This window comes from Cololabis saira, chromosome 8, assembly GCF_033807715.1.
Source record: "Cololabis saira isolate AMF1-May2022 chromosome 8, fColSai1.1, whole genome shotgun sequence".
In the NCBI taxonomy this organism is placed as follows: Eukaryota; Metazoa; Chordata; class Actinopteri; order Beloniformes; family Belonidae; genus Cololabis; species Cololabis saira.
In genome coordinates, this window is record NC_084594.1 from 11,463,717 (window position 1) to 11,488,868 (window position 25,152).

At 41.0% G+C, this 25,152-nt stretch overlaps 2 protein-coding genes across 2 annotated transcripts in view; both read right to left on the reverse strand.

Moving 5' to 3' along the window:
* The window catches only part of LOC133448335 (potassium voltage-gated channel subfamily D member 3-like), a 140,316-nt gene that overhangs the window by 55,155 nt on the left and 60,009 nt on the right, over positions 1-25,152 (reverse strand). The gene's annotated exons all lie outside the window — the stretch shown is intronic.
* Positions 1-25,152, reverse strand: part of LOC133448336 (zinc finger protein 213-like) — an 81,382-nt gene that overhangs the window by 1,427 nt on the left and 54,803 nt on the right. Inside the window, exon 2 of the mRNA XM_061726759.1 lies at positions 2,047-3,224. Within this exon, the coding sequence (XP_061582743.1) occupies positions 2,047-3,018 (972 nt within the window). The 5' untranslated portion in view covers positions 3,019-3,224. The remainder of the gene's footprint in view (positions 1-2,046; positions 3,225-25,152) is intronic.

Consider the following 25,152-nt stretch of genomic DNA (forward strand, 5'->3'; position numbering starts at 1 on the left):
ATCCTTCTTCCGCACCAGAACGATGGGACTAGACCAGCCACTGTGGGACTCTTCTATTACCCCCATTGCCAGCATGGCGTCCAATTCGGCCTTCACCACTTTGCGTTTGTGTTCCGGCAGCCGGTAGGGACGTGAGCGCACCGTCACCCCCGGGCGTGTCACAATCTGGTGCTCTATGAGGTTAGTGCGTCCTGGTAAGGGAGAGAACACATCAGCAAACCGCTGTTGCAACGAGGCCAGGTCTGCCCTCTGGGATGCGGAGAGCTGGTCCCCACAAGCGAGCGAGGCTGGATTCGCCGAGTTTGGCACCTCAGGCCCCAACTCATCTCTCTCTCTTACCTGCGTCACCAGAGCGACCGGTACCGCCTCCCTCCAGGCTTTAAGGAGGTTGACGTGATACATCTGTGTCGCTCCACCCCTGTCAGGACGCACCACCTCATAGTCCACGTCCCCCACTCGCCGTGTGACCACGAAGGGCCCTTGCCACTTGGCGAGTAATTTGGAGCTAGAAGTGGGCAGTAATACAAGTACTTTGTCTCCCGGAGTGAAATTTCTCAGCCTGGCTCCTCTGTTGTACAGCCGTTGTTGCCGCTCCTGGGCTGAGAGCAAATTCTCCCGTGATAGCCTCCCCAGTGTATGGAGTTTTGCTCTCAGCTCCAAGACGTGCTGAACCTCATTTTTGCTGGGGCTCGGACCATCCTCCCAGTTTTCCTTAACCAGGTCCAAAACCCCACGTGGTGTTCTGCCAAACAGCAGCTCAAAGGGGGAAAACCCTGTTGAGGCCTGGGGAACCTCACGCACTGCAAACAGCAGAGGATCAAGCCACCTATCCCAATTCCGAGCGTCCTCGTGAATGAACTTACGGATCATGGACTTAAGCGTCCGGTTAAAACGCTCACATAAACCATCTGTCTGGGGATGATAAACGGAGGTCCTAACCGACGTAATGCCCAGTAATCCGTAAAGTTCCCTCAGTGTTCGTGACATGAACTGCGTGCCCTGGTCCGTCAGAATCTCTTTCGGGATCCCGACGCGGGAGATGACCTGAAGCAGCGCCCGCGCCACACTCGTTGCCGAGATGGTGCGCAGCGGCACTGCCTCTGGATAACGTGTTGCATAATCCGTCAGGACTAGTACAAAACGATATCCCCGTGCGCTCCGCTGAAATGGACCGATGAGGTCCATGGCGACACGCTCAAATGGAACCTCCATTAATGGCAACGGCTGCAAAGGTGCTTTTGGCACAGCCGGGGAGTTAACTAGCTGGCATTCGGGACAGGAGGCGCACCAGCGGCGCACCTCCCCCCAAATGCCCGGCCAATAAAATCGGTCCATTATGCGGGCCAGTGTTTTGTCGCACCCCATGTGACCAGCCATCGGGTTATAATGAGCCGCCTGGAAAACCATTTCCCGGCGGTTCTTTGGTACCAACAACTGGGTAATAATCCGGTCAGATTTAGTGTCACGGCTCACTCGATATAACCTGTCCCTATTCAATGCAAAGTGCGGATATGTGAGCGCTGCATCAGGGCGCACCTTGTGACCATCAATTCGTATCACTTGGTCGAAGGCTGAGCGTAGAGTATCATCACGAGACTGCTCGAGTGGAAAATCTTCCATAGAGTGCAGCGGGTCCCGCCGAGCCTCCGCCGGAGCCTCCGCGGGTCCCTCTCCCTCTCCGTCTGCAGCGTCGGACAACCTCGCGTCACCACTGAGCACAGCGCACATACCGCATGTCCCTGGCTGCCGTGATTGCATCCCCACACACTGACTCACCAAATTTCCAAACCCCGGCCAATCGAGTCCTAGAATCAGAGGATGCAAAAGGCGGGAGCTAACCGCGGCCTTTATTCTATGCTTTTTCCCCTTGTGTCTAATTTCCACTGGTACCACGGGGTACTTATGCACATCACCGTGAACACACACCACCTCCACCCAGGACGACACATTCATCAAAGCCTCGGGTCGCACCAGGCTTTGGTGAATTACAGACTGCATGCAGCCAGAATCCACCAAGGCCGAGTGTATACCCCCACGGATCCTTACCGGAACCCGGTATGTCCCTCCTGAGTCTGGGGAGGATGCTGGCGGACCGGCCACCCGGATCACCTGGCCCACCTCCATCAGCGGGCACTCCCGCCTGATGTGTCCGGGCTGGCCGCACCGCCAGCAGCCCTGCCCAGGCGTTTGAGGGGCCCCCGCCGGGTCAGCTGGCGCGGGCGGAACCGGGTGTGAGCTCTGGGGAGGAGAAAAAGGAGAAGCATGGTTATTCGTTGGCGGACCCCCTGCCGCGGCGAACCTCCGGCGCGGCGCAGGGATGGGACGCGCTGCGGGTCCCGCCGCTGCTGCGGCCGCCGGATGGACCGCCAGATGGTCCTCGGCCAGGGTGATGGCCTCCTGTAGGGTCCCCGGGCGATGGCAGCGGACCCACGCCGCCGTCCGGGTGGGGAGCCCCTGGACGAATTGCTCCAGGACAATCTGCTGCACCACCCGCTTCTCCCCCTCCGTCTCGCCGGGTCGCAGCCACCTCACCGCCGCGTCGTGGAGCTGGTGGGCGAAGGTGTAGGGGCGGTCCGTCGGCCCCAGCTTGAGCTCCCTGAACCGGCGGCGGTAGTCCTCCGGGGATCGCCCCAGCCGGTCCATCACCGCCCGCCGCACCTGGCCGTAGGTGGCGCGTGCTGCCGCTGGCAGGGCGAGAGCCGCCATCTGCGCCTCCCCTGACAGGAGCGGCAGGAGGCGCACCGCCCATTCAGCCCCCGGCCAATCACAGGCCTCCGCCACCGCCTCGAAGGTGTCGAGGAAAGCTAGGGGGTCGTCCGCCTCCGTCATCTTTTGCAGGACGACCCCCGCAAAGGGCGCGGGCGGGCGACCCCCCCTGCCTGCCTGCTGAGCCGCCAGGTCTTCCAGGGTGGCGGTCTGCCGCTCGGCCTGGCTCTGGAGCATGGCCGACATCTCCGCCATCGCCCGGGCGAGAGACGCCACTGCCCGCTCCATCTCCCCTCCGCGTTCTGCTGTCATCGTTACTGTGCCCCACGTTGGGCGCCACTGTAACACAGCGTGTGCTACGGGGTCACAGAGACAGCAGACACCGGGATATGTTCAGGACTTTTTATTGGGTTTTTTCCGTGCACCAACACCACGGTTCCTCCAGAGGATTGTCAGCCGAGCTGCTCTCTCCTCTGCTCCGCTTCTGTCCTTCTCTCGTCTCCACAGCCCACACCCTACTGAAATACACAGAGAATGATTAGATTCACCTGTGTACCATCAGCTGTTCCAGCCGCGTCACCTGTGCGCCACTCCCCCGCACTCCCTCTCTCCCCTGCAGACCACGCCCCAATCCTGCACCCTGCCACAATCATTTATTAATAAATTAAATCACTGGTAATAAAAAATATGTAGTTAAAGAAAACAAGTGTTGTTTTGTTCTTTTAGGAGAGTGTATTCTTCAGATAGGAGGTTTTGTGTTTCGAATCTCTCCAGCATGTCCTGGATCTGCCTTGGGGTCTTCTTCCACCCGGACATGCCCAGAGCGAGCCCAGGGCATGCCCAGGGGGAAACCTAAGCATAACCAGACTAATCCAGATCCATCTCACCTGGCTCTTCGGGATGCGGAGGAGCAGCAACTCTACTCCGAGTCTCTCTGGAATCACTGAAGTTTTTACCCTCTCTTTAAGAGAGCATTCAGACTCCATAATGATTCTTTATTTATTTATTTTTACCTGAGATACAGTCCTAACAGTACAGGATTCAGCCTTTGGAAGGGAGACGTTGCTGCAGTCAGGACACCTGAGATCCCAATCCGCCTTAACGGCTCCAATCAATACAATCTTGTGTTCTTTATCTTCCACTACTACAACAAAGTAGCCTAACATTCCATAAACCTCGTCAATTTGTCTAATTTAAAAGCAAAATAGCTTAGCCAGTGGGGTTGGAAAAAATGTCTTGGCTAGAAATCTTAAAAACCAGAAATGCTCCCCCTAGAATATTTGCTTGATTTTCTTGCTTATTTATTTATTTATGTATTTATTTATTTATTTAGCAGTTGAAGTTCATTTTACAAAAATCCAGTGTCTTTTTTGCTCTGCAGCCTGGTTTAGTATGTATGCCGTTAAGAGTCCCCCCTAGCTGGGTCAGTGCTGACGGACATGAACTATCCATCCTCCAGCGGCCGCCCGTGCTGCTCCTTTCCTCATGTGTAGCCTTCAGATATGGCAGCCGGTTTCAGGCTAAATGCTGCCATCATGTGCAGCCTGCCAACTGTTGTGCAAAGATATTATTTCAGCAGCCCGAGTAATTTAGAGGAACCAGCTATCATGAATGTTGCTAAAGCTATAGATGAAATATTCAGGTAGTCGTTCGCTCAAGGACAAGGCATTTGAGCCCCCACAAAGAATATAGATTATGTGTCATCCATCAAATCCATATGTTTAGTGCACTGAAAAACCTAACAAGTGGTCAGGGCCAAGAGAGAGGACATATTTACATCAATAACAATAAATCTCAGAGTACTTATTCATATATACAGTACAATAAAGAATGTATTCAGGTTTCACTTCCTAAGCCGACCTGAACCCAGTCTTTTGGCTTAGAGTGAAATAATGACCTTTCGGGGAAGGGTGGTGTGTACTGCAAGCAGAGAGAAAAATCTGAAAAATGAAGGATTATTAAGAAGCATAGGGGGATTTGACCACAGGGCTTGTTGTTATTGTTTCTGAGCTCTGATCTCAGCAGCCAGACAATCAGACAAATGATTGCATCGGTCGTTCTGCTTGCTACCTGGCAGCTGATGAGAGATGACAGTCTCCTGGCTGCCTCTCCGACTTCCCCAGCTGTAATATTTGACACTTTAGATGCATCGCGATGACTCAAATATTGATACAAGTACGATGTTGGGAATATTTAAAACCTTGCTCTTGCAGTGAGTTACTTCTGAGCGGAGCATCATATTACAAGGGGAGATGGGGAGCAAAACTCTTGGATGATAAATAGTTGCGATTACTTTTGTGAATGCAGAGAATGGTTTTCGGATCTTTCATTGTATCCCGAACATTAACAGAGCTGATCACCTGCTGTGTTAAATAAATAAAAATGTGTTTTCTTTGTAAGGCTGTCTTTCATTTGCTTGTTTTTTTTCTAATGATTACAATCATCGAATCCATCTTGTTTCCAAATAATTGCTGACAATTTGATTGTGTAGGTCTGACGATGAAAAGTGCAGCTCTACAGAATGTAACCTATCCTCAAAAATGTTCCTACTGGGTGAAATTTAGGGCAGATTTAACAGTGTGCATAAAACCCCGACCCTCTTTATACTCCCAATGCGTCTGCTCTCTTTATGCAGGGGGTTTGGTGTACTTACGGATCAGACATAGCACTTGCCAGTCAAGGACATGGACGCTGTTACAAAGATTAAGTAAATACAGTATTTATACAGTTCTGGTCATCCCCCTGGGGTGAGATTTAATAAAGAAAGAGAAATAAAAAAAGAAAAAACTGCTACCATGACGAAATGCTGCAACCCGCCGTGGCATTACAAACCATTTTGGCATCGGATGAGCCTTCTGTTACTCAAACTGGACTGGCTTGCATTTCACTGGCTCAAAAGGCACAGAAACAACATTAACTCACCAAAAAACCGAGCCCATTGCAAATATGTTTGTTTTTTTTCTACCTCAACGCCTGTTGATTCCTACTGCTGTCACAGATTACAAAAAGTCATTGTACAAATGAAACAGTGAAAAGATGTTACAAGAAAGCTTTTCCTCATCTGAATCACCCAATGCAGCTTCAGTTATTATTCTGTGATGAACAGAATGTGAGCAAAGCTGGAAACAACACACAAAAGCTATTCAACTGCAAATTATGTGACTAAATACACGTATACAACTTATTACTTCGACTTACATTTGACTGCATGCTGAAAATGGAAGAATTTTCCAAACCGTGCCATAGACACTGCACAAATCCCATTAATGCATCATATCTATTTACAACCTTCTTCTGTTCATTCCTTATGTAAGCCTTCATTATGGATTTAATTGATTTCTTTTGTTTGCTTTACTTCCTGCTATGGTATTTGTAATGTATTTATATGGCATCTATAGACCATGTCGAGTTTTTTTTTCCTTTTTCCTCGACCTCATTAAAAAAGTGCCATAAGGGCAAGGAAAGATGGGCTGACTCAAATGTGAGGACTAAGGAAACTATGACCTCTGTGCAACGATAATCTATAGCCTCGCTTAAACCGAAATGAGATGCGGGTTAATAGTAGTGAGGCTACAGATAAGAAATATTCAACATCATTATAGTGAATAACATATAAATTATGTCGTTTTTTTCTGTATCAAGGAGGTTTTCACCCTGTAAAACATCTTGTTTTATCTTTCATACACATTTATTGCCATTGACTTACTGCTCTTCATTCAGGTGTGAGTCCGACATTTGAGCCTCCAACTGCTGCCTTCACCGGCTGCACACAGTGGTGAAAAAGTAGACTTGGAAAAGTGACAGCTGCTTTGTAAAATGTCCTAAGTTAAAACCCTTCCCTCTCAAAACTCTGTGTTTTAATTTTTAACTCAATGACATTCGGAGAATACCTACAATGTATTTATGTATTTATTTATTTCGATCATGTGCTCAATATGGTACATTCATTCATAGCATATCGTGTAATCATTTGGATCGAAAAGGAACAGGCTGAAGCTCTGAGCTTATAAATGCCTACCCTTTAACTTTCACATTATTATTATTTACACTTTCTACAACAAATGCTTTCTAGCATTTCCACCCAAAAAAGAAGCAAACACAAAACACACAAAAAAAAAATTTATGTAACAACAAAGAACCAGTAAGAAAAGAAAAAAGGAAAAATAAATAATAAATAGTCCCGATTAAAACAAGGACAAAAAGATCAGTAAATATTACCTGCATAATTCCATAATTCTCTCTCTTGCATCTTATCCTTCAATCTTGTTGGTATTTACCAATCATGGTCTGTTTTAAACTATTTTTAAACTGTATGATGTTTTTACTTTGTTTAAGATTATCTGGCAAGCTATTCCACAACTTAACCCCTGTAACTGAAATACACATACTTTTAAGTGTTGTTTTAACTGTTGGTTGTTTGAGATTATGTTCCCCCCTTACTGTGTGTAAACGGTGAATAATACTGCAGTAAGGAGGCTGCAAGCCTTCCAGTTAACAGAGCTGCCTGTATGTTTGCAGTTGACCTTTTGAAATCAATACACTGATACATTGGGATAAAGCAGGTCAGATAGGAAACAGTTTTTCAGCTGAAAGGTTGAGAAAATTGCTGAATGAAGCAATGAGATGCAAGACACAGCAGCAGGGCTTTAGCAGATGAAAGAAGCAAATTAATGAATGCCTGTAGATGTCAATTTCTCAGACACCTAACAAGGCGGAGAAAATTATTTTTCAGTCATGCAGGTTATCCGTTGCAATTTATTGCTTGTTTTTTGTCTTCGTTAAAACAAGCTCTGCAGTTGCTTCCTACTGTAGGCATCAACTTGCTTGTGATAGCTCTCTGATGGGTGTTTAAAAAAAAGAAAAGAAAAAAAAGAAAAGTGAATTGAGCCGGACGTGCTGCATGACAGCATCCATATGAAACCAAAGCAATCAATCCAGCTAAATGGATTCTGTTTACTGGAGACAGAATTGAAATGAGCAGAACCAAGTCGGGTCGAATTTAACTTCAGCTGTGATGACGAACATTTTAAACCATTATTACAACAACATGAACCGCAGGACACAACTAGTTTTAACCCATGCAGGACCTGAGATATTCTCGGCTTGACAAGTCTGTGCGAGGATACGGCATATATTTTTATTCATTTCCCCAAGATTGATCATGTTCATGAGCCTGAAAACTCAAAATGATAGCTGTAAGTGGATATGTAAATCATTCATTTAGCTGAACAAAAAATACACCGAAGCAATTGGTCCAATTATTGTGTCTCTTATTAAATGTTGATTTCAATGTATATTTATTTCTGGCAAAATGCAAAACTTGCAGCTGAATCTTTATAAAGTTCAGGCAATTTTCTCTGCTTGGTTGAACTATGTTTCCCACTTTGAAGGACGTTTTCACCACATTTTATGTTTCGAGTCTTCCTAACATAAAATCTGAAGTAAAAGTTGACTTCCAAAAGGAGAGTGTAGTTGTTTTTATAGCTGTAAACCAGAATGTTTTTAACAGAAAATATATGTTTACTGCGACACTAGGCAATGGAATGGTTAGAACAGTTATTTTAAAGGGGACCTATTATGGCATCTAATACCTATTTTAAACAGGCCTTGAATGTCTTAAAAACAAGCTTTTGATTGTTTTTGGTAAATAAATTAGAAATTCAGCCTCTGAGCCATGTCTTTATCTTCCCATTCTCTAACCTCATTATCTATGCAGGATTCTGAGTGGGCGGGGCTATGATAACGAGGCTCTGTGCTGATTGGCTGCTTGAATGACACGATACACCGCTACGAAAAAATGGCGGAAGCTCCAGCCGGCGGAGTTAGTTGTGGGCGTGGTTTCACAAATCGGAGGCCAAACTATGTAAATCGCTCCCGTCTTTACGTAACGACAGGAGCAGAATCTGAACGGCTCGTAGAAGTCACATGACACTGGACGGCTCCTCCGGGCGGCTGTACAGACAGAATGCAGAATTTGGTTGCTTTCCTCCTTCTCTGAGTTGGCAGGCTGAGGGGAGACCACTTTATATATGTTAAAGCAAGAAAAAACGGGTTTTTCATAATAGGTCCCCTTAAAGTTTTTTTTTTTTTTTTTTTCTAAGTTTTTAAATGCAACCATAAAGATCTAATGTTTATGCTAAGTTACTCTTAAAGTCAAATTTATCCCATAAAAACAACTTTTGTTTGAAAATGACGAGCCAAAATGTCCCCACCTTTTCAAAGGCTTGCTATAAACCACAAATAACTATAACAGTGTTGGTCCCGTGGGCTCCTATTCAGGGTCACGGCGGTTTGGTGGAGCTTACCCGAGCTCTCTTTGGACAAAAGCCAGGGGTACATGCTGGACAGGTTTCCAGTGCACACCATCATTAATCATTAGACAACCTTCCTCTGAATTTGGCTTTGCCAAAACTGCAGCACAGTTTAGACTTTAAAAGGGAGCATGAGGCTCCTTTTAAGAAATGAGACTCTTTAGCGCCACCCTTCACCTCCACGGCCGTCGGGGGTACTTCAGCCAACAGTGAAGCCGGCACGGGAGAACGGGGAGAACGCGCATTCAGCGTCATGTGACGTCACATCCGCAGGACAGCGCGGGAAATTCGGCCCCACAATTGCAGCACATTTTGCAGCACACAGCCTGTTCAAGGCAACGGAGAGATACACTAGAGGAAACATTCTTTTTGGTTTGGAACGCTTCATCTGACATTATTACTAGAAAACTTAAAACGTTTACAAATTTTTTTCATAAATCCTGCCTCAAGCTCTTTTAAGTTCGGCAGCCAAAATCTCACTTTCCATGGTGTCTTTGCTAAATTTCTGAATTTAATTTATTTAACAATTAATTTAAAAAAAAAGCTTTCAATATTAGAATATTTGTACTCTAATTAGCAAATGTTTATAGCACAAAGCTTAATTTTTCACGTTTTATTTGAACTGCAACAAACATTAAAAGTTTATATTTGACAGGTTAATAGATCTTTTGGCTTTGAACTTACATATATAAATTTGTTATTTCAAATTTGGACCACTGCAAGTCATTCATATACCCTAAAATGTCTCGGAATAGCCTCCAGATGGTCCAGAATGGTGCAGGAAATGTTCTGATGAAGATTGGCACACTATTGTTCCTGTCTGGTACATAAAGTTTCCAAAAGCACAATAGGAGGCAGAGCTTTCAGTTAACAAGCTCCTCTCCTGTGCAACCAGGTCCCAGCTTGTGTCACCCTCGTACCTTTAAGATTAGCCTTAAAACGTTCCTTTTCGATAAAGCTCATAGTTACGACTGGCACTGGTGCCCCGAAGCATCTCTTTATTTATCTTTAGCTATAAAGGCAGAGGCTGCTGTGGGACTCGCCATGATGCACTGGGGTCTTTTTACACTCCGTTCTCTTTACTTTCCTTGTATGTGTCTGTTAAAATTAACATTGTTCTCACTTGTATCTCAAAGGCAGATATCCCTGAACTAATCTCTGTCTGTGGGTCTCTCTCCTGTTCTCTCTAATGGGGATGGAAAACTAACAGGAAATGATGCGTCCAAGCATTTTATTGTTTACCATTTTGCATGAGAGTGCTGCCAACTTGCTGATAATGCAGACTGTACTTTTCATACAAATATTGTCACCATGGGAACTATCGTTAATTAAGAAATGTGTCTACAAAAGAAGAAATTGTGATTTATTTATTTTTTGTTTTAAACAGTGGATCAGGCTTTAATATTTTTAGGTGGAATCTGATCACAGAGTGGTTTCCCCTTCATATCAACAGGTTTCCCTCCACTCCAGGATGTTGCAAAGCATCCTTGAACCTTTGTGGGTGTCCTGCCTGCGTTTGTTTACTAAAACGCTAACAAACCTGAACAATCGCTGGGCTCACCTGGTTGCCAATTTGTTAAATTTGGCAAAGAGAAGCACAATTTGAGATGCAATGTTCTCACAAACACTGTCATCAGTAGTGGTAATGCTGGATGATACTGACCCATCCCCCCCAAAAAAAGGAAACGAAGAAACATAAAACATTATAGAAGTAAAATTAAAGGAAAGATGAGTGAGTTTTATAATATTTTATCACAAGGAGGTTTGTCATCTTTCCAAACTTTAGTGAAGATATGGGAGAAGGAGTTGGGGATGGTCTTTGAAGAAAATACTTGGTTAAATATATGTGAAAAAATACATTTTCCTTTTACTAGTAATAAAATTAAAGAGGCTAATTTTAAACTTATTCACAAACTGTATTAAAATGCACAAAATTTCAAAGGATATCTCTTCAAAATGTCCAAGATGTAAAAGAATCGATGGAACATTTGTACATATGTTTTGGGAATGTGATCTTTTAATACGTTTCTGGAAATCAATTCATTCCTACACACAATCAGTATTAGAAATTAATTTTGAGTTAAGCTCCAATTTGTATTTATTAAAAGACACACTGGATCTTCAGTTAGACCGGAAAAAAAGAAGGATATTAATTATGATCACATACTTCGCTAAGAAATGCATACTTTTACTTTAGAAAGATGATTCCCCTCCAACTTTCAAGTTTGGATCAAATTTCAGTTTTTTTACCATTGGAAAAATTTACTTTGGAAAAATACAACCGTGGTCATATTTTTCAAGAATTTTGGTTTCCATTATTTTCAAAACGGGAGAATTTTTCCAAAGGGGACCAATGAGTATCTCTATTTTCAAACTTGTATGTTTGTATGTATGTATGGAGATTTGTTGTTTTTTTCCCTAGGGTATTTATGGAGAGGGTAGGAATGTGGGAAGAATAGAAATCGTGAATGTGAAAATGTGAATTGTGAAAATTATTGTGAAAAAAAGCTAGAAAAAAAAAGAAGAAAAAAAAAAGAAGTAAAATTATGCATTATACGATACATTTTCTGCTGGTGTCGACAGGTCAAACTTCTGCCTACCACACCACTATTCATGTTTCTTGCTACCGCTCACATTTCAGGACACATTTCTGACCTTATTTTTTCCCCTCGCCGGTGCAGAGCCCACCGTCAAACCAATCTGTTCAACTAAATCTCAGGAAAGTGAACAAGAGGAACCGCTGAGTTGACCATCTATCCTGGGGGACCGCAGGGCTACACAAGCTGCTGTATTGATATTCATACACAATCTTACCCTTGTATTTTCCACAATAGGGAAGCAAGAGGCAGAGTGATACAAACAGAAGTAAGATGGAGGGATGGAATAAGGGGTGAGAGGCATTAAAGGAGAGCAACAGAAACAGTGAGAAACAATCTGATGTCTGTTGTTACACAAAGGCAAAGAAGAGATTTGGGATATTAGTTTGTGTGACCTGCTGCCACTGGGGGGAAAGCACTATCCATCATAAACAGTGTGAGCTCTTGTTTAAATTAGAGGCTGGTGTATCTCAACGGGGGACAGCTAATACCAAGGACAAACTGACCTGCCACAGAGGGCAGATGAAAACGACCAAAACAACGGCACGTTTGTTTCCAAGCATGAATAAAAGAGGTTCAACTACGGTTCACTGTTGGCCAGAGGATGATGTACGGGAGACCAACTACCCCACAATAGATAAAACACTAACTTTAAACCTTTAACTCCTACTCAGACAGCACTCTCAAGCTTGCATTGTGCTCATCCGCTACTTGTTTTATATTCCCCACACATGCTAATCAGCATCCTCCACCATGTTCCTCTAGATTCGTTCCAATCTCCATTATCAACTCCATTGCAAAAATCTTTGAAACATTAATATTCACTCAAATATCACAATATATTACTGAAAACAATATTTTGTCTCCATGCCAGTCCGGTTTCAGATCCAATTTCTCAACAACCAAAGCTCTTCTAAAATTCAAAAATGATACATTTACAGCTTCTGAAAATGGTAAACTCACTGGTGCAATATTTTTGGATCTCACTAAAGCTTTTGATATTGTTGATCACTACCTTCTACTGGACCAACTTTACTCAATTGGTATCTCTAGAAACTCTCTTCTTTGGTTCAACTCTTATCTCCATAACAGACGTCAGTGTGTCAGCCTTAATGGAATCCAATCCAAATATACAATTGTTGAGAAAGGAGTACCACAAGGTTCATCCCTTGGACCACTCCTTTTTTCCATTTTCATTAATGACCTCCCAAAAACTTGTTCCAATTGTAAAACACACTTATACGCAGACGACACAGTAATATAAACATCCGGTAATAACACATCAATAATTGAAAGATCCTTACAAAATGAATTTTCTATTGTTCAGTATTGGCTAGCATCGAATAAACTTTTGTTAAACAAAAAATAAATCATGTTCAATGTTGTTTGGTACCAGATTAGGCCTTGGAAATAACCCAGATCTTAATATTTTTTTCAATGATGGCTCACCCCTTGAGCAGGTGACCACATTCAAACACCTCGGCCTCTGGATCGACCCATTATTTTCTTTTAAACATCATATTGAGTCCATTACAACCAAGTTACATCGCAACCTAGGCATCCTTTACCGTTCAATAAACTGTTTTACTCTACCAACAAGGAAAAGAATTGTCATGCAATTATTATTACCCATTTTAGATTATGCTGATGTTGTCTACCAGAACATTTATGAATCACATCTTCAACCTCTCAATGTCATTTACAACAGTCTCTGTAGATTTGTGTTAAGGTGCCCATATCGAACTCACCACTGCTCCATGTACCGATCATTAAACTGGTTACCCCTCAGCTCAAGAAGACAATACCACTGGCTCCAACTCATATTCAAATGTATCCACTTTAGTTATCCTTCTTACTTAAAACAATATCTGATTCCATATACATCCTCATATTCTCTCAGAAACACTCAGCAACCCTTCTTTTTCATTCCTTTAACCTTTAAAGAAATTGGCAGACGTGCTTTTAAGTTCAAGGCCCCATCAGACTGGAACAACCTACCCATTAATATAAGAAAACTTAATTCATTACACCTCTTTAAAAACTCACTATATTCCAACCTCAATAAACCATGTAGTTTCCTCTAGTGGTATTGCCTTCTCATTTTATTTTTATTTATTTATTTTATATATAATGTATCTATATCTTCATATATTGTATCATAATGATGATGACAATGACTACTATTAATATTAAAATTGTTGTTCTTGTTGCTATTACTGCATTATATGCAGTGTTTACCTGTGTTTTTCGGGTGTGGTAGGTCTTGGGGACTGGTGTGTGGGCGGGTTTGTGTGTGAGAGCCTTATGCAGAGCCGGATTAACGCAAAGGCAAACTAGGCATGTGCCTAGGGCCCGATTGACAGGGGAGGGGCTAAGACAGAGGGACAAAAAAAAAAAAAAAAACATTTTTTTTTTTTTTTGTCTGCACACATATTACACCGCCGCAAGGGGTGTGCGAACCATGCGCCTGGCCTGGCGCTATGGGCGTTTTTTTTTTTTTTTCAAAATGTTTTCCTTTTTTCCCTTATAAATATCAACAGTCACGTTCCATTACAGACCTAAATGTGTACTAGTCTGTGCATATCAATAAATATATGTGCAATGATGCGTGTCTGTTGTTCAACACAACTGCGTCAGACCAAGCGCATTGACACAAGGTGCTCTGATCCAGACGGGTGGAGTGTGGAACAAACTGTCACACAATGTCGAGAGAACGAGACAGATTCAGGAAATCTGAAAAAAGAAAAAAACTAAAGAAAATGGAAGAGTTTAATGCCTCTCTGAAAGGCTCGTTTGATAAATTTGTTACAAAAATCACCGATCCGACCGGGTCTCAAGCAGCCGTGGGGCCCTGCGTCGAGGCAAGCCCAGATGATGATGAGGCAGGGGAAGGTATCCAGTATTTTGCTAATTGGAGAGTTAAAATTGCGCATATAGACACCCGATCCGACCCGAAAAACCCCAAAATTTCGCGCGCCCTCGCTACGCTCACGCGCGAGGGCCCCCCCGGCCATTTCGCACAGGGCCTCCCAAATCTCCCAGACTCCTAGGCTCTGCATACGCATACACATACATACATATACACATACAGACATACATACTACAGCACACTTTGTCTTACTGCAAATTTTATTGGTCTTTGTAGATTTGACTTCTTATTTAACTATTCAATTTAATCAACACGTTTAATTAAGATTTTCTGCAAAATGCAATAGCTTGAAACATTTATCTTATTTTACTCTGTTTACATAGCAATGCTGACACCTATTGGTGATTTACTGGTACTAATACCTTAACAATGATACTCGCAATCGATAAGATAGGGATAATTTAATAGCATTTAATAGAGCGTTGTAATAACGTATAAATAATAAAAATAAAAACATAGTCTGATAGACTGTTTAATATACAACACATGACTTATTTTGGAATACAAAGAACCAACTTGACTATGACTATGCTATGTAAAATGTGAATGAACTTTTATTAGTAACTTTGGTAAGTTTAAGATTTCAATTCATAAATAACATCGATGGAGGGGGGCCCAAAAATCACAGTCTGCCTAGTGTAGTCCATTTATTTAATCCGGCTCTGGCCTTATGTATTATGTATGTTGTATGTAACTGTTTTGTATTGTGTTGTATGTTTTTTGTTGGACTCGTTCGAAAACGAGATGATTCATCTCAAGGGGCTATCCGTTAATAAATTTACTATAATTCAGATTAGTTGTTTTTTTTTCCGTCCAGCTTTCTTCCACCGAGTTGTCTTTTACCTGGTTTAACCAAACTAGATTTCCAGTTCTACATTTCTAAACTTTTTACATTATAATAATGCAAATACACATACAGCATAGTATAGACAGTTTGTGAGGCATCATCTGGAGCCACAACAGGCTTTATGTCAGACTTGACAGTTCTGGCATTTCCATGCACATTACTCTGGACAAAAAGATCATTTTACATGTGTCTTGTTTGTCTCAAATACCTGTTTTTTTTATTGTACAATTTTTAAACATGTACAGAACTTTGTGCTACACATACAGATAACGACTGACCTGTACCAAATATAACATGTGATAGTGATATGACAGTAAAGCAGTGCAAAAATTACTTACAAACGGAAGTCATATACTGTGAAACATAGTGTTGATTTTAATAGTCAAAACCCCAACAGCTATACTTACATCTGAGCATCATTTAGGGATAAAAACGCCCAAAGCTGTTAATTTTTACATGCACACTTGGCTGAAAACATGTGAGTTGGCTCTATAAATACTGATGTTTGTGTTCAAAATGTTGCGTGACTGATCCCCGTTTTCCCTGCAAGTCTAACATCTGGTTCCTCCTGAAGGAGGATTTTTCATAAGTGATGTTACACAAATATGTGTGGTTACTGTGAGTTGCTTTTCTGAATCTAAAGCTAAAATTCAGGAGGATGATTATAAAACATAACCAATGTAAGACCAACTTTATACCAGTACAATAATGCATATACTTTCAAAACTATCATTCTACTCGTATGGTTTCTGACTCCAAATCATCATTCACCTTTCTAACATCAGGGCTGCAAAGGCGTCTTCAAAAAGTCCCTCATGCAGTTAGATGGGCTTCATGACACTTTCAGCAACACAGTCATCAGACGTAATGAAGCATCATGTCCCATGGATGTGGCAGGAAATTTATATTTGTCTTGTGTGCTACCCTGCTGCAGAGATGCAGCAGTGTTTGCAGCAAAACAATTAGGGACAATTGCACATCAAGAGTGGGCAAGGGAGAAGGAAGGATGACCAATTGTCTCTACTGTGATGGAAAGTTTAAATTGAAACATCAAGCTGTACTTAATTGCAGTTTTTCCCCTGTTTTGAAAAAGTCCTTTTTCTAAATCACATTCTTTCTCATGTTGAATAACATATTCTACCAGATAACCTCAGTGAATGGCAAAGGTGCCCATCAGCACTTAGTAATTAAAATTTCAGCTTCTTTGGAATGCTCCATGATGAAACACTTTGTAAAAATGCACATAGTGTTTGCAAAGTAGGTGTTTCAATCAGGTGCCGGCGCATCTGAATTAAAATACTTCAAACAGTTGGTATGCAAAACAATTTCACCTTTCTTGACGAATAAACGTCACATTTGGGAAACTCCTGACATTATTCCTCTCAAAAGTTGCATTTCCATTACCCCGAGATTCGAGCAAAACCCAAATATTGCAAAGGAAAACCTGTGTCTATAATAAAAAAAAAATTAAAAAAAATTCCCAAATATCGCAAAAACTTTTTTACGCTTTCACAAGGTGGTTTTTCAAACATGTCGACAATCCAGTACATCGCAAAAGTGCATTTGCACGTCTCTGGCAGCGTTGATGTGACGTAGCCCGTCAATCTGAAGTCATCAAAATCTAGTTTCCAGCTGTTTTTGTCATACGATAAGATGTAGTTCTGCTATAAATGCCCATGTTGTGGGTCTCTGGAAAGCACCTAGAGACAACTTATATTGTAACACACGCTATCTAAAACATTTTAATTGAATTGAAATTAATTAAAACTACTTAATCAGTATACTGTACATTACTGCATTACATAGAGTTGTCCCGATCCGATCACGTGATCGGAAATCGGGGCCGATCACGTGATTGCAGACTCGATCCGGACTCGGACGTTATGAGCCGATCAGGAATCGGATATATATATATATCAGGGTTTCCGTTGTCCGGTAATTGCCGGACTTTGTCCGGTAAAATATGCCGAAGTCCGGTATTTTATAATCTCTCCGGTCAAAATGTCCGGTGAAAATACTCACTGGCGCCGACATCCACGTGTGCGTTGATTTATGGTTCCGCGTCGCACCGACGCAGAGTCTACAGCGTAGGGTTCGCGGCGACGCGCACCCTACGGCGTAGGCTCTGCGTTGGTGTGACGCAGAACCATAATTCCGGCTTAAAAGTAAACAACATGCGCCCAAGTACCCGTGCATGACAGGCAGACACACACGGGGAGAAGAGACAATTTCTTTAATTTTTATTTTTTTTAAAAACTTTATCCTTATGAACGCAATTGTTATATAAGGTAGTCCAACTTTCCTTATTTTAATCAGAACACTTTTTTTTTTCCTCTTCGGCGTGGAGTAGTGGGCTTGGAGCGGCAGCCATCGGTTAGTTTTTTCTTTTTAGATCCGAGGCTTTGCGTAGATGGTGGCTTCCGCAACTTTCAGGTGCTTTTTCTGCGCAAGCAAGCTTTATAGATGAGGCCCCAGGACTGAAGCGGAGCTGCGGCGTTATATAATAGATCCATGAGCTGCGGCGCCGACTTTATGGTCCGCGTCGCGGAAGGCTCTGCGTTGGTGTGACCCGGGACCATAAATCAACGCACACGTGGAGTAGTGGGCTCGGAAAGGCAGCCATACACCGCATGCGCGCAGAGCACGCCTGTTTGTTTTGAAGCTGAAGCAGCCCTATGCTAAAAAAAAAAAAAGAAAAAGAAAAGAAATTTTTTTATACTGACTTAAGAATGTTCAAGCTGCCTACCTCCTATGTGCTCAGTTTACAGTACACATGTTAAAATATAATAAAAGGGTCATCCTGCATAATTTTCTTTTCTCTTCTTCATTTTTTATTGTTTTATAAAAGTATCGGATCGGGACTCGGTATCGGCAAGTCCTCAAAATCAAAGGACTCGGACTCGGACTCGGGGGCAAAAAAACCTGATCGGGACATCCCTAGCATTACATAAGGGGTTTGTCTATGAATAATCATCTTTTGCCTTCTGTTGTTTATCTTTGCAACTGCGGTAACAGCAATTACAATTTGTCAAAGACTAAAGATGTTTTCGTCCATCTTCAAAGTCGAGATCTTTGCTTTCATTGTTTTGAAGAGAAGTCTCGCAGGACGAGATAAGGAGAATTACGGAGAGAGAACTCAGAGAGTTATGCTCATAAAAAGAAAAACACTGTTCAATGGAAACACCGACCCCCTGCAGCGGTAGCTTTATTGCAAATTCAGAGGTTCGCTTTTCTTTCGTGAAAAAGTGTAATGGAAACGCAACAAGAGACACATTGCTCCGGAAAAATTATTTGTCTTTCTCAGTACATGACTGTTGATAACAGATATTTATAGGACCTTATTTTTATTATTAAAGGTTTTATTGTATTTTATATATATATATATATATATATATATATATATATATATATATATATATATATATATATATGAGGTATATATTAGGTATATGTGGGGAGGATATAGTTGACTTGGTTTCTGTTCTTGTCTTGATTTATATATATATATATATATATATATATATATATATATATATATATATGAGGTATATATTAGGTATATGTGGGGAGGATATAGTTGACTTGGTTTCTGTTCTTGTCTTGATTCTTAAGATATCTTGATTTTGTATATACATATTTTTTTTCTTCTTGCTCTTTCTGTGTTTTTATTTTTTTTAAGTTTTGTTGTTTTCTTTTGTATTGCATTTTCTTGTTAAGACCCCAGGAAGAATAGCTGCAGTTTCTGCTGCAGCTAATGGGGATCTCAATAAATAAACAAATAAACAATATTGTGGCACTGAAACCATCTGAAACTAATCATGCAATCAATATGTATCATCATAGCTAAAAAGATACATTTTCTAAATCAAATCTTCCTCATATAGCAAATGCACACAAGTGACTTTTCTGCATTTATTTGTCTCAAAATATCCCAACCCCAAAGTTATTATGGACTGCACTTCTAATTGCTGTTGACTGTGACTTTCCTAACATGAGAATATGTGACATCTGGTGAGTCTAATGTTGGACAAGAGGAGTCATAATTGCAGCCAGAGATTTGACCCTCAACCAATTAGTTTCTCATGTCTGCTTCGGTTCTGCTTCTCTCACTCCAGGCCTTAATCACCATCACCAGAGGTGTGTCCAGACCAAGGAGCTGCAGTTCTTGATCATTTGTACTTAAATGTCCTCCACCATGAAGTGAATGAATGCCACACAATTAGCAGAGGATCTGGGTAACTCCCCTCCTGTGTCACATCAGGGGCAAGGAAATGAAAATCCCTTCCCTAATGAGCCAATCTGCTAATTCTGTGATTGAACCCCTTCACTGCGGCTACAGCAAAGTCTGCACTGATTGCATAAAAAGTTGTTGGAATGTCAAAAAGGACTGCTTGATATGGAATGTCAACCCATTGTAATATAAGTTACAAAGTTGAACCCAATGAAATTGAATATAGCACATGCAGATAGATGAACAGACTGCAGATAGAGAAAAGGGAGAAAAACATCTTAATTTGCTGACATTGTGTTCTACATATCCAACCTTTTTACCATAATGTCAGGTAGAGAGGATTTACAGTGTTCCGGAAATACAGGAATGCTGAAGTTAACGCTGTTGACAAGAAAAAACCTCCTGGTGACACAAAAACAGTCATAAACCAGACCTAAAAGTCCTTATTCTACTTTGTTGCTAGTTTTGAAATTATTGAAATCTACTTCTCTTTGAGAGCTTTGAAAAATGACCAAAAATGCTTCTTTGGTAATATTTTAATGCAAGTTAATTTTTCGGGGTGCAGTGAAACATTTCTGTTGTTATCTATTGGCATTTTCATTGTTCTTTTGTAATGCCTGATTTAAAAAAAGAAAAAAGAAATTTTGGTGAAGATATTTTCTTAACTTGTGCAAGGTCATCTAGTCTTTTCAAACTTGTAAGCGGAACATTTGTCTGCATGTCCAAATTATAGCGCTGTAACGATAAAAAGCAAATAAACTGTGACAGTAACATAATTTGAGTGTTCTCTAGCAGTTGATAGTGACCTTAAACGATATTGGGATTGGATGGGGCCTGGATTAAGAGATCTGGCATGAAAGTCACAAAAAAAAGTTAGAATGTACAATTAGACCATGCTCAATCTCAACCAACACAGAAACAGACATTTATATTTTTGCAGCCTCGCATGATCAAAATTTGGTAAATTTCTTCAGTTTAAATCCTCCATGTCACTACCACGTAATGTGAAACAGACAGTTTATTATTTGAAAATCCAATACAACAGATTTTAAAAGGAGCAAAATGATGTAATCTTACAGCTTTTGGGTCTTCACAGTCAGTGAAGACTAAGGGTGCTTTCACACATGTCCCGTTTGGAGCAGTTGTTCCGAAACAAGGAGCGTTTCCCCCTAAAGATCGATTTGTTTGGTATATATGAACACAGCAATCGCGCTCGGATGCGGGACAAAACAAGCGAGCCGAGATTGGCTAGGAGAGGTGGTCTCGGCTCGCTTCCATTCCAGACCTGGAGCGGTTCGTTTGGAGTGAGAACATAATCGACACAGCAACCGACACAACTCCATTCATTGTGTATGTGCTACCGCGGCGCAAGGAAAAGAGTCGGCGCAGCCTCCACCACCTTCTCTCCTATTGGACACAACTTTCTCTCTTCTCCCTTCTCTCCTATTGGACGTGCGAGATGTCATCACAGGTGTCTACGGAACATTAATCTAGAAATTTCGACTTTATTCACAAAATTTCGACTTTTTTCTCAAAGTGCATAATGAAAAAAAAATCTTCCTCCTCGAAGATATTATTTTTATTTTTCTCCTGCCTGGCCCTAATACTCTTCCGTAGGTTTCCTCTCTCTGTGTAGCACATACACAATGAATAGGAAAGCCGGCGGCGGCCTGCGCTTTGCGCCCTCTCTGTGAAAGTGGCTTTATAAACATTGTTGTTTTTCCCGGGGTACGGAAGAGGAAACTCCTTCCGCGTTCATTTCTGAACAATGAGAGAACAGTTGGCATTTGTTAACAGCTTTGAACCGCTACAGACGGTTGCCTTGTGAACACAAACGCCACAAACGAAAAACGAAACAACTGTATCGATTTAGCCCCTGAATCGGAACAAAACAAACGGGCCACAGGTCTGAAAGCACCCTAAGTCTGAAAGGAAATGCAGAAACGTTTGCTAAAATTGAGGCCTATATTGTGGCATGAGTACTACTACTACTGTCATTTAGCAGACGCTTTAATCCAAAGCAACTTACGTCTCAAGTGAAGGAAGCAGGTTAGTCATCCTCTTCAGCCCTCTCTGCACCATTTAAGAGCGATTCAAACCAACAACGCCATAGTATCCTTTGTGAGAGGCTGCTGCAATACCCTTCGTAAGAACATCCTCAAACTCACTGTCATCTGGTTTCAAGATAAGCCTTGTAGCCGCAGGATCCACGCTAGAGTATAGCATATTACAGCTTATAAAACTTAAAAGGCCAGAATGATGTTGGCAATGAAAGTGAAAAAAAACCCTTAAAAAAGATGAGAGTAAGAGTACAAAGAGCTGTTCTCCACCAAGATGTCACCTTTCTGTACAAGGTTTGGATTTCTTTGTCAGAATACAAGACAATAAAAAGATATTAAGGCATCATTTGAACAAACATAAATAGGGGATTTGAAAAAAAGTGTTAGCTAAAATCAAATTACTAAATCAATGCACAAAAAAGGCTCCGTGTGAGATGATTCCTAATTAAAAATTGCACTCATTATATGTGTTTAACTGTCAAGATGTGTGCAGGGGAGACATGTGTTTAACAAATGGTGCTGTAGAGCTGGGAAATCATATTACCATCAATAAATATTGAAATGTTGTAGCATCTGCATCTGTTCCCGTTGCAACTGCAAATTTTCACAAAACTGCTATTTACTTCACGCCACATTTAACCTCAGGTTTGCCGGGAGAAGTTCTTATAGTGCAGATCCAAACACACTTCTAAGCACCTTCTCACGTGTCTCCCTTTACTTATGGTATATCCCTTTTCATGCTTAACCTCCAATTGGCTGCCTCTCCATCTTGCTCCATTAGAGAGCGTGAAATGAGAAAAGAAATGAAAAAGCTTTCTTTGGGATCTTTTTAAAAAGCCTCCTAAGTAGGTTACACGAGAAAGTAGGCTGCCTGAAAGGCTCAGGAGACGAAAGGAGCTACTGTTGAATCACTCGAGAGGAGCCCATCCCACTTCAGGAGTCCACATAAATGGATGGAAGAGGAGTGATGTGGTATTTATGATGCAGCATGTTGAGCAAAATTGGCCTCAAATGGGTCCTGGAGCAAATAGATGGAAAGCAAAACCAGAACAGGTTGCTTAGCTTAGCTTTATCATTATTATTAGTTCAACATTTATTTTTAGGGTAGCGGTCTTAAACTGAGAATTTATTTTGAAGCCTTCCTTCAGAAGTTGCTTGGATGAGAGGCTATTGCATGTCAATGGTCGACGCACTAGAGGAACCCTTGTGATGAACTGTCCATGTGGTTTTTTGTATCCTGAAACCAAAACAAATCGCTCTGGCAAAAAAATAAAATAAAAAAAATCTACATCTTATTTTCCACTGATGCTAATTTAACTCACCTGCCTACATTTTCTTCATTTAATATTTTACTTATAATCCTCACTGAATAAACTATACTTACACATGACCTTTTCTGTTCATGTTCCTGTTAGGGACAGTGGATGAATACCATTGTATAGCAGGACTGTATGAAAAAAAAAGGATATTTCACTCAAAATTAGTAGCAAAGTAGCTTTTTTCTCCCCTTGCTATTCAGCAGCCAAAGATAGAAATGTATGTTCTGGAAAATAGAAATATATTTCAAAAGAAGTCTCGTAGCACATGATTAAGTGCATAATCATGTTTGCCCCCCTGTATTAGGATCCATTAATGAGTTATATGGCAGTTTGCAGATTTTATTCCTTTTATGCTGCATCCATTATGGACAAGGGTGATACGTTTTTGTGTCATAAAAAAAATAAAGCAGCTGGTATCAGAAGATTTGTAAAAGTCAGCCTTTAGAGAAAAAACCTTATGGACTCACAAATTCAGGAAAGACATAAATGCTAACAACCAAGGCTTATCAACACTATTGTTCAGGAAGTCTATAAACCAAATAGGCAAAAAAAAAAAATCGGCAAAACAGAGAAGATTTGTTTTAATGAGACAACATAATTACATTCTGGAAATGGAGACAGAATCTAATTAAAAGCTACCCAATATCTAATATTCATTGTTTTATGATTACCGTAGATAAAACTAATAAGAGAAAAGAATTACAACATGTAATGATCTAAATATTTCTTTTAAATTCCCATTTGTACATCATTCCACTGGAATTGAATGGAAATAAAAGAAGAAAGAGTGTGTAAAAAGGAAAAAAAGAAAGAGAAAAAATAAAAAGCTGGCTTTTGGGTCCATTAATATAGTAAGAAATGCCAAGAAAAAGAAATATGACATCAGGCATGAATACAAAACACTCTTCTCCAGAGGTCAAAATGCATAAAAGGCAGTTTCTGAAAATTGCATCATAAAGTCAACCTGGAGGATATTTTTTTTTTCATTAGATAATAATTAAAAGAGAAAGACATTTTTTTGTTGGTACAAAAAGTCATAAATAGTGTCTGCGATACACGACAAATTCATTTATTATCTACAAACTGAGCATGAGATATGTGGACCATCTTGTTGTGTAATTAGGCAGAATATGATCACAGTCAGACATGATGTTTAACAAATTCTCTTTTTCTCATCACTGGGGCCTAAAAAAAAGATGTGTACCCACCACCCACAGATATCTGCGTGGCTCATTCACACCAGCAACCACTGTCTTTCCTCTGATGTTTCCAATAAGAGTTTCTGAGCTGCAGGAACTTTGTTTTCCCGTCTCGGTTCGGTAAAGCGTGCCCTCAGGCTGACCGGATTCACCAACATGGAAACACCGGGTTCTTTCTTGAACTTTTTTTTTCAAAATAGGTTAAAATGACAATTTTATTACCAGCTACCAATCATAGGTTTTCTGAAACTGTACATTATGTTGCAATGGCGTGCATTATACTTTATTAACTTTAAAATACTTTTTCATATATCAAATATACATGAATAAAAAAAGATTTGATTTAAAGACATGTTGCTGTTGTTGAAGTTGAATTTCTTTATTGCATCTTGAACATTATCTCTCAAGAACCACATGGCAGACGAACAGGCCCTTTTCAAATATGCACTGCAGTCATGACATTTTCCAGACAAGAAGAAACTCAAAACCTTTAAGTACTTTAAATGAAAGATAATGACAGTTCCAGAGTTACCAAATGATCAAGGTTATTTTGACCCCTTGAAATCTCCTGTGTATAACATTTTCATTTTGGAAAAGCATTGTTTTAAAAAAAAAAGAAAAAGAAAAAAGAAAAAAACTCTTTCAAGGTCGAAGCACTTTCACAAAACAATATTTTTCTCTGAGCATCAGGGAATAAAAAGGTACTAAATCTGAGATGGGTGTTATTGTGTATGCATGAATTGCACAGATAGCTGAACCCGTACAATCAGGAGACTTCAGTCAGATGACAGCTCTAATAAGTAACAAAGGCATTTGCCAGCTACATTAGTAGCCACAATAACTACATCTGATACAAGGACTCCTCTATAATGGCAGTTTTCCGTTTACGTTGAGGTAATTCCAAGACTATTACCATCTGTTTGTGCTTGTCACTTCATGTTCTAGGCCTTTAA